At 53.6% G+C, this 10,358-nt stretch overlaps 1 protein-coding gene across 1 annotated transcript in view; it reads left to right on the forward strand.

Annotated features, from left to right (window-relative positions):
* The window catches only part of LOC103808047 (corticotropin-releasing factor receptor 1), a gene marked incomplete at its 5' end in the record, with an annotated part of 14,514 nt that extends 5,181 nt beyond the window's left edge, over window positions 1–9,333 (forward strand). Inside the window, 11 exons of the mRNA XM_009080814.1 lie at window positions 667–786; window positions 1,466–1,551; window positions 2,759–2,865; window positions 3,243–3,363; window positions 4,144–4,297; window positions 4,750–4,810; window positions 5,646–5,718; window positions 6,508–6,593; window positions 7,955–8,090; window positions 8,278–8,319; window positions 9,193–9,333. Coding sequence (XP_009079062.1) covers window positions 667–786; window positions 1,466–1,551; window positions 2,759–2,865; window positions 3,243–3,363; window positions 4,144–4,297; window positions 4,750–4,810; window positions 5,646–5,718; window positions 6,508–6,593; window positions 7,955–8,090; window positions 8,278–8,319; window positions 9,193–9,333 — 1,127 coding nt within the window. The remainder of the gene's footprint in view (window positions 1–666; window positions 787–1,465; window positions 1,552–2,758; window positions 2,866–3,242; window positions 3,364–4,143; window positions 4,298–4,749; window positions 4,811–5,645; window positions 5,719–6,507; window positions 6,594–7,954; window positions 8,091–8,277; window positions 8,320–9,192) is intronic.
* Between the last annotated feature and the right edge of the window lie 1,025 nt (window positions 9,334–10,358).

Here is a 10,358-nt window from a genome sequence, read left to right on the forward strand (position 1 = left end):
ACATATTTAGCTGCAGTACATGTTGTTCTAAATATACACAAATTATACAGAAAAAAAAAAAAGCCTGCAATCTGGCCTACCTAATGCCTACGTTAGCACACTTGTGGTGCTGGGAAAAACACACAAGTCCTGCTTGAAATCTGAAATAGCAGCAGCACATTTGGAGTTTGCTGCCTGGGAAAGGCTGGAAGAGACCAACAGGAATGGCTGGGAAGGAGATTTTGCAGCCAGGAGTGTTGGAGAGGCTCTGAGGAGTGTCCCACCAGCACCACGATGGAGTCAACACTGGGGAAGAGGAAATCTGCCTTGTTGCCCATTGTGGGGTTGGATGCCAAAGGTTGAAGAAGGAGCAGGGCTGGAACACCAAAGTCAAGCTGACTTGGGAAATGAGGTCTAAAACCAGGTTTATGCCAGAGTTAGGCTTAACCCCGTGCTCAGACAGGACCAGGGTCATAGTCACAGCCAGGATGGATCAACCAATCCTTGGGAAGTCTTGGCACAACCCCATGTGGTGTCTGCTGTGTCAGGGGTTGAACTTGCAGTGACCCATCAGCTCCTCCAGCACTGCAGCCTCAGCTCTCCAGGCAAATCCTGACTTTTCAACAGCTGGAGGTGGCCCATGGTGGCCCAAAGACCTTCACCAACCCTCTGCCTTTCTCCCCACAGGTCCCCAGTGCAATGCCTCAGTAGACCTGATCGGGACGTGCTGGCCCCGGAGCGCGGTGGGACAGCTGGTGGCTCGGCCCTGCCCCGAGTTCTTCTACGGAGTGCGGTACAACACCACCAGTAAGATGGGCAGCACTGCTGGGACAAGGGTTGAGGGGGCATGGGGGACACATCTGGGCTCTGTGGGATCCATCCACCCAAAGAGAAAGAGCCCTCGTGTCCCAGGTTTCAGGGAAGGTGGTTTCACAACAGCAGCTTTATAAGCAAGTCCTCCTGGCAGGAGAGGGTTGATGTGCCCATCCTGGGGACAAGGGAAGAGGAGTGAGCTTGCCCTGCCATTGGAGGTGGCACAGAGGTCTGCAGTCCCCAGCTGAGCCAAGACTGCACTGTCACTGCCAATGATGTGTTGGGAGCAGGAGATGAAGTGAAGGCACATGAGAAGTGCCCAAAGCCATTCCTAGCACACAGCTGAGTTCCTGACACCCAAGCACAGTTGTTGTTGAAAGAAACATTTTGTTTCCCACAAAAACTCATCAACTTGTGCTGCTCCTACTGCATCCCAGTGGTCCCTCAATTTTGAGGGGCAGAGCTGGTGCAAACCCAAAACCCTTGGGTGGGTCTGGAATGTTCCAAGGACTTTGGTTCTGCAATTGCAACCAAGGCAACAGCTGAGCTGCTTCAAAGCAAAAGATGCCACTGTCCTCATGCCAATGTTGTTGTCCATCAGTGACAAGAGCCAGGTCACATCCTCATGCACATTCCCATGCTCTGCTAACCCTTGGATGATCCTGTCTTTCAGATAATGGCTACAGGGAGTGCCTTGCCAACGGGAGTTGGGCAGCACGGGTCAACTACTCCCAGTGCCAGGAGATCCTCAGTGAAGAGGTAGGACCTTGGGAACCCTTTGGCTCTTGGCAAGAGGGTGAGGGACCAAAAAAATGGAGCTTCAGAAGGCTGGGCCTGCAGCAGCATCCCAGCTGGAAGGTTGAATATGGCAAATATGACCCTGTTGAGCTGCATTTTCAGTCCCCTTTACAAATAAAGCCAAACCTGCTTCCATCCCCATTCAGAAATCCAGGAGGATTAGCAGCAGGAGGTCTCCAGGGCCATTAGGTACAGATCAGCATGTCCTCCAGGTCTGTCCTCCAACTCCCTCCTGCCACTGGGCTCAGTGCAAACCCCATCCTTCTCTGCTGGCAATGAAATAAAGGAGATATTTAGGCATAAAAAGTTGAGGATCAAGAATTACAAGCCCCTGAGTAGGTGGAGCCACCCCTTAGAGCAGAGGAGAAGAGGTTTGAGTTGTTCACTTGCAGTTGTTACCACTTCTGGTATTTAAGACTCTGAAATCTCTTGCCAGGACTGGTTTTCTCAGGCAGTTAATTGCTAATTCACAGGTTGGCTGGGAGCCTAACAGCAGGAGTGATCAATTAACTTAATTAGCACTCACACCTTCCCTCTGCCCAAATTCAGCCTAGCTCTCAGCTGCCCCCAGGGCAACAAACTGAACTGAGGCTTCAGACTCCAGCAGGATTTCCTCAGAGAATAGAATCAGAGTTATCAAGGCTGGAGGAGACCTCTAAGATCATCGAGTCCAACCATTAACCTGTCACTGCTGGAACCCCCAAACCATATCCTCCAGTGCCAGGTCCAGACACATCTCAAACACCTCCAGGGATGATGACTCCATCACCTCCCTGGGCAATATTCCAATGCCTCCTGGAAGGGGAAGAAATGTTTCCTAACATCTAATCTGAATCTCAAAGATAGGTTGGGGATGTCCCAGGGCTGAGCAGGAGGGATGCTGGGGAAGCAGCTGTGAGCTGCCCTGGTAGCAGTGAGATGTGACACCAGGCTGGTGCCTCTGCTGTCCACATCAACCCAATCTCCTTCCATTCCCATTCCCACTGTCCTGCCCCAGGGTGGGCTCCAGTTGTGGAGCTCCCAAAATGTGCTGTGCAGCTCCTGGAGATGATGTGGTGGAGGAGAAGGAGAGTTTGTTGTGGAGGAGAACAGTTTGTGGTGGTGGAGGAGGAGGGTTTGTGGTGGTACCAGGACTGCTGCTGACCCTCCTTCTCATCTCTCCCACCAGAAGAAGAGCAAACTGCACTACCACATTGCTGTCATCATCAACTACCTGGGGCACTGTGTGTCCCTGGGAGCTCTCCTCGTGGCCTTCGTCCTCTTCATGCGCCTGCGGTGAGTGACACAACTGCTGCCAAGTTCCTGCTGGAGGATGAGCCCACAGAGGTCACCCCATGGCCCTTGGACTGGGGATGGACTTGACCCCTGTGTTTTGCCATATCTTCCCCATGGTCATTGCTCTCCAGGCTGGAGGCATCATACCTGTCTCAGGGTTGTTTCCCTCCTGCTGCACCTGGGTATGGAGGCAGAGGGTCCTCCTTGGTGCCTTCCACCTCTTGTCCTTGTTCCTGCTCACCTGCAGGACCCCTGCAGCTCACACTTGGGGTCCCAACAAAGCCACACAACTCCACAAACCACTCTGTCCCCCAGTCTGTGGCCAGTCCCCAGCCAGCCACCACACTCTGATGGTCCCTTGTTCCACCCCTCTCCAGGAGCATCCGCTGCCTGAGGAACATCATCCACTGGAACCTGATCACAGCCTTCATCCTGCGCAACGCCACGTGGTTCGTGGTGCAGCTCACCATGAACCCAGAGGTGCACGAGAGCAACGTGGTAGGTGTGCAGCTCTGCTGGTCTGAGCCCAGTCCTGAGCAGGTGTGGGGAGCATGAGGATCCTGAAGATCATGGAATCACAGACTGCTTTGGGTTGGAAGGGACCCAAAAGATCCATCTTTCAGACCTGAAGGGATCCTGAAAGATTCCATCCCTTGTCATGGGTAGGGACACCTCCCACCAGCTCAGGTTGCTCCATGTCCCATCCAACCTGGCCTGGAGCACTCCCCTGAGGATCCTGAAGATCATGGAATCACAGACTGCTTTGGGTTGGAAGGGACCCAAAAGATCCATCTTTCAGACCTGAAGGGATCCTGAAAGATTCCATCCCTTGTCATGGGTAGGGACACCTCCCACCAGCTCAGGTTGCTCCAAGCCCCATCCAACCTGGCCTGGAACACTCCCAGGGATGGAGCAGCCACAGCTGCTCTGGGCAACCTGTGCCAGAGCCTCAGCATCTCCCAGGGAACAATTCCTTTCCAATATCTCATCTAAACCTACTCTGAGTTTGATGCTCTTGAGGCTACAAAAGCAGTTTGAGGGGCCAAATAAGGCTGTTGGGTGGTTGGAGGACAACTCAAGGTGTATAAAATTGCTAAGAGGATTGGAGCATTTCCCCTATCCCCTCCCCATCATCCCACTACCCCTAAAATCCTCTGATTCTCTATGGTTCTATGAGGAACATGAGATCTGTGCTGCTCTGTGCATTGATTTCACCACTGTAGCACAGAGCTCTGCAGGCTTTTCACCCTCCACCTCTCCTCCTAACCCCCCTAACAGGTTTGGTGCCGCTTGGTCACTGCTGCCTACAACTATTTCCATGTCACCAACTTCTTCTGGATGTTTGGTGAGGGCTGTTACCTGCACACAGCCATCGTGCTCACCTACTCCACCGACAAACTGCGCAAGTGGATGTTCATCTGCATCGGCTGGTGTGAGTGCCAGGGATGATTCCTACCCCTTCCCCTGCTGCAGCTCTTCTTGCACCCAGGCAGCTGCAAAACCAACAAAAAAAAACACCCAAAAAACTGCTGGAAGCAGCAGGATGAGATGAGTGGTTTGTGTGTGAGAAAACCTCTGTTGCAGCATGATTTTGTGGTGGTGTTGCAGCTCAGACTCACCTGTGTGTTGCCCTGCAGCTGTCTCCTTTCCCATCATGGACACATCTCACTGAGTGCTTTGTGTGTGATAAAATCCCTGGAATTGTGATTTTGTGGTGATGTTGCACCCCTGAGATTCACCTATGTGTTCCCTCCAGGTATCCCTTTCCCATCATCCCATCACGGACACATCTCACTGAGTGGTTTGTGTGAGAGGAAACTCCTGTTTGAGGGTGATTTGATGCTGGCATTGCCCCCCTGAGACTCACCTGTGTGTTCCCTGCAGGTATCCCCTTTCCCATCATCGTTGCCTGGGCCATTGGGAAGCTCTACTACGACAACGAGAAGTGAGCCTGATTGCTCTCATTCCCCAGTTCCCTCCCCAAATCCCCAGAGATCAGCTGTGCCAGGAGCAGGGAGGAAAAAAAAAAAAAAGATTATATTCTTCCATGCTTTCTTTTATCCAGCTTTCCAGCCCTGCTGCACCAGCCCTGCCTGCAGCCTCCTGCCCCTGCTCGTTTCTCCTCCAAGGGCAGAGGAGGTTTTAAGGGAGGAATAGGCAAGATTAAACCAGATCTCCTACAATAGGTTTGCTAAGTGGAGCTGGGATTTAATCTGCCAGCAGAGATCCAAACTGCCCCACCTGAGCCATTTTCACAGACACCTGTGAACAAAGGACTTAGCAGGCACCTGAGAGCTCATCCCATGCCCTGGGAAGTTCAGAGCAGCCAGTTGGGATGAATGGCAGCTCGGCCTGTTTTCCAGAGCTAGTTTTTCCTCCTAATTTCAGCAGCTCTGTGCTGCACACACGGGCACAGCACTGATTTTACAACCCCACCAAGGTGCTCCCAGGACAGGGACACACCTGGCTGAGCTCCCTCAGGGAGCAGAGCCAACCCAGACCTGTGTGTGTGCAAGGTCATCCCTGTTTATCCTGCAATAACCAATTTCCACATCCATATGGAACCCAGAACACCCCCACACCCCTCCATGCACCTCTGTTCTTGGGTTCTCAGGGAAGCTATTCCATAGTGGCTACAGCACTTCAAGTCCTACAGGTTTTGCCCTTTGGCCAGTGACCTAAAGAGCCTGTGCAAGGCCAGGAGTCCATCCAGGTCACCCCCATGGTAGGATTGAGCCCAGCACCACTTTTCTCTAATACCACCTGTCCTCACCTTGCAGGTGCTGGTTTGGGAAGAGAGCAGGAGTTTATACTGACTACATTTATCAAGGGCCCATGATCCTGGTGCTTCTGGTAAGAGCAAAGTGACCTTTTGTGCTGAATACAGAGTCCTTCTCCCCAAGCACTCACAGAAACCTGGGAACATCCTCTCCATTCTCTGATCCACCTCCCTCTGCTCTTGGCCCTTGGCTGAGCAGTGATGCTTGAGCCAGAGGTCATAAGCAGCACAGTTTGCTGGGGCTTTGCCCTTTTGGGCAGGGACAAAGCAGAGCAGTGGTGGCAGGTCACAGGCAGTGCTGGAGGTCCAACCTGTGTTTGCAGGGAGAAAACCACACTCAAAGTCCCAAAACTTCTCCTCCCCCTTTGCCCAGCGCTGAGCAGAGCCAAGGGAGTATTAATGACCAGCCTTGTGGAATAATTGATCCTGCTTCCATTTCCCAGCCCATCAGGTAGCCAGGCCACAGCTAATCCATGTCAATTAAGCTGAGCTCCAGGGACACCTTCCTGTGCCCTCATTAGTGACTCCACAGCCGGGACAGAGGCCAACAGCTCCTTGCTGTGATGGCAGCCACTCTCCCCCAAATCCCTTTGCTGCCTTTTATTCTTCCTCCCACAACTCTTCCACCTTCAGCCCTTTCTCTGATACTTTCCCTTCCTTGGCAGTTTCCTGCTGCCTTGACCAAACTCTCAAGTGCTTTAAAGACCAGATGCACTGGGACAGGACATGGACAGCAGTAGATGAAGTTTAAGCAGTAGATGAGGTTCAAGAGGGAACATTCCCATTTCTCCTGGCACAGCTTCTGCTGAGGAAATGGGAGGAAACACTGGGGAGACACTAACCAGTGACTCTCTTCCTTCCAGATCAACTTCATCTTTCTCTTCAACATCGTCCGAATCCTCATGACGAAGCTCCGAGCTTCAACCACATCAGAGACAATCCAGTACAGGTAAGAGCATGAGTGACCCTGCAGAAAGACAACCTAGGAATTGGCTTCCTCACATCATTAGGGGGATAGGAACAGTATCAAAGGGATGGGAGCATGGAGAGACACCTAAGAGCTCCTCAAACACCTTTTGGAGGCACATGGCTGTTGCATCTGGGGTTGTTCAAACGTGGCCAGTGAGAGTCTCGTGATGGAGAACAAGGAAGGGTGGATCTGTCTTTGGAGGGAGCTGAGCCTCTTTGCAAGAGCCTGTTGTGGTGGGACCCAATGAGCTCTCCAGGCTCAGAGCTGCAAATCCTGGCACAGAGGTGAGAATTAGATCTCTGCTGGACAGCAAAGCAAAGGCTGAGCAAGGAGTGAGGAATCGATGCCACCCCAACACCTCCTCGTGAAGAAGACAGCATAAGGCAGGAAAATTTAACCCTTCCCTGCTGGGGAATGTTTTGCAGACAACTTGGGAGGTGCATGCTCAGAGCAGCTCTCCAGAGTACCTGGATGAGGAGAAGATCTGTGGTCTTCAGCAGTGCTTCTCTCTGCATCATTTTGGGGCTGGAATTGGGGACTGTCCCTGTGTGCTGGCTCAGAGAAGCAGGGCTGGGTAGAGGGTGGCTTTATCAGCTCCCCTGGAGAAGCTACACCAGTCAATGTGCTGTCCCACAGTTTTCCAGCCTGAAGATGTTCCTGCCCTCAGTTACCTGCAGCTTCTCCATGTCAACTGGCAGATCCTGTCAGGGGCTGTGCTCTCCTCCAGGTCAGCACTGCAGCACAGCTCCCAGATCCACCAGGGATGACCTTCCCTGTGTTCAGCTGATGTTGGAATCTCTCCATTAAAAGGATCTTTAAGCAAAAAAGTGATGACTTGGCATTGTTCTTGTCCCCTAATCCAAAGGAAGGGGATGCCAAGCCCTGATGTGATCCTTCCCATGCTGCCTGTATCAGCACTGTGGCTTTTCACCAGCCACACTTGTAATCTCATCAAGTGAAGATATCTAATTAATTACCTGAGATAAGGTTTTCATAAACCCGTGTTGAAGGGTGTGAATGATTATACTCCCCTTAATTCCTTTTTAATCGAGCTCTGGCTCAGCCAGGCAATCAGTTCATGCCAGCACAAGGTCAGATCTTTACTCTCCACTGCCCTTTTCTGGATGGAGAAGCACAGCAGCTTCCCAGTGCTCAAATCAGCTCAGTCCCTTGGGGATTGCACTGGAAAACAGCTCAATTCCACTCTGTCCTCCCCCAGTCACTGGTTTGGCAGTCCCAGCCAGACCAGTCCCAGCTATGCTGGTGCTGGGAGAAGGATGGGGAGTGTCCTCATGCCCAGGGTTGTCCTGCAGCACCTCAGGAACATGTTTTCTCCCCAGGAAAGCAGTCAAGGCCACACTGGTGCTGCTGCCCTTGCTGGGAATCACCTACATGCTGTTCTTTGTCAACCCAGGGGAGGATGAGATCTCCAGGATAGTCTTCATCTACTTCAATTCCTTTCTGGAGTCCTTCCAGGTATAGACCTCAGCTCTGTCTTCCATCCCAGTCCCCCCAGTAAGGGATGTGGAAGATCTCACCCTGGCTGATGCCTCACCCCAGTTCTGCCCCTTCCCAAACAGACATTCCCAAATCCCAGGGCTGCTCCCAAGCTCTGCCCTCGGGGTGTCTGCTGCCTGTGACTCTGCTGCTTGTCTCCTTCCAGGGCTTCTTTGTCTCTGTCTTCTACTGCTTCCTGAACAGTGAGGTGAGCACTGGGGGCTGGGGAGGTGTTGGGGGTATCTCCATCCTTCCTGCAGCCATGGCTTGTGCCCAGATGGGAATGGCCACTGTCAGTGTCTTCCTTTGGAGGGGGAAAATCCACCTCCTGGAGGAGGTTTTCAGGGTGCACCTGTGTGATTTGGTGCAGTAGAGCCAAGGGTGTTCCATCCCTGGGGAATCCATCCCCATACACAGGAGGGTACTCAGGGCATGGACAAGGGCACATCCAGGGAAGCCAATGGAATCCTGGGCTGCATCCAAAGGAGTGTGGCAGCAGGTCAAGGGAAGTGACTTTCTGCCCCTCTAATCTGCTCTCCTGAGACCTATCAGGAATTCTGCATACAGTTCTGGTGCCTCAGTGACTCTCTGCCCCTCTAATCTGCTCTCCTGAGACCTATCAGGAATTCTGCATACAGTTCTGGTGCCTCAGTGTAGTGAGGACATGGAACTGTTGGAGCAAGTCCAGAGGAGGCCACAAAAATGCTAAGAGGATTGGAGCATCTCCCCTGTGAGGACAGGCTGAGGGAGTTGGGGCTGTTCAACCTGGAGAGGAGAAGGTTGTGTGAAGACCTCAGAGCACCTGCAGGAGCTGAAGGGGCTCCAGGGAAGCTGCAGAGGGATCTGTGTTAGGAGCTGCAGGGACAGGACAAGGAGCAATGGGTTCAAATTGAAGGAGGGGAAATTTAGGCTAGATCTTAGGCAGAAGTTTTTCCTGTGAGGGTGGTGAGACATTGGCACAGGTTGGTGAGACACTGGCACAGATTGCCCAGGGAGGCTGCGACTGCCCCAACCCTCAGTGTTCATTCCAGGTTGGATGAGCCTCTGATGCTCAACCTAACCGTGCCCTCTGTGCCCCCAGGTGCGCTCGGCCGTGCGGAAGCGCTGGCATCGCTGGCAGGACAAACACTCCATCCGTGCGCGCGTGGCTCGGGCCATGTCCATCCCCACGTCCCCCACACGTGTCAGCTTCCACAGCATCAAGCAGTCCACGGCTGTCTGAGCCCAGGGAGAGCTGCTGTGTGGCACAGGGCAGTGGGTGTCCCCTCTGCGTGGGACCCTGAGGTGGCTCAGCCAGGAGCCGTGCCGACCGCGCGCCGACTCGCCGCACCCGTGGGACACCTGCACGGAGCTGGAGGACAGCACAGCTGAGATGCTGCTTTGGCAGCTCCCTGGCCACGGTGTGACCTGCCTGGTGGTGGCAGGAGGAGCTGGAGTTGCCTGGAGAGGTTGCACAGCCTCCTTGTCTGCTCCATCCTGGGGGTGATGCCCCCACGTCGTCGCTGCCTCGCTGGAGTCGGTCACTGCTTTCAGGTGACAGGACACCAGGACACTGCTGGGACAGCTTATGAGGTGAATCTTTTGGGAGTTGGATCAGCATTCCAGTGAGGACATGCTGGAATAGTGTTGGGGGCAGAAAACCCTCTGGAGGGGCCACAGCCCCCTGTGTTGGCAGGGGATGGATGGAGAGCCCTGCACTGATCACAGACGTTGCTTTATGTGGCTGTTTTTGTACCACTGGGGTCATCTGAGCCCTTCCCCTGCCCCTTGCTGGGTCCCCAAATGTCCTGTAAATGCTGCTTGGTCTGACCAGGTCATTTCTCATCTTGACACCAAGGATAGGGGTAGAGTGGTGGGATGGGAGAGGGAAGCATGCAGGGGATGGGGATGGGTCCCAGGGGCTCTGAACAACCACAGGGATGGGGTTTGGTTTGAAGGGAAGGATTAGCTAGTCCTATAGTCCAGCCCAGATGGATGCACAGGATGCAAAGCCCCTGGACCCCAGGCTGACTCTGCCCCTGCTCAGGGGGTGGAAAGGTGAGGGAACACTGCAGTGAAGCAGTGGCAGCTCCCACAGGGCCATGCCATGGCTCTGCTCTCCTCTCCTGCCCTGCCTCTACCTGTGCAGGTGAGCTCAGTGCCAAAACTGCTCCTTGCTCTGGTGCAGGGGATGGGATCAAACCATCCCAGCACTGGGGTTAAGTGCCTTGGAGGAGCAGCAGCCTCTCCCCCTCCCTCCTTCCTTCC

The sequence above is a fragment of the Acanthisitta chloris genome, unplaced genomic scaffold (genome assembly GCF_000695815.1).
Source record: "Acanthisitta chloris isolate BGI_N310 unplaced genomic scaffold, ASM69581v1 scaffold11410, whole genome shotgun sequence".
Lineage (NCBI taxonomy): Eukaryota > Metazoa > Chordata > Aves > Passeriformes > Acanthisittidae > Acanthisitta > Acanthisitta chloris.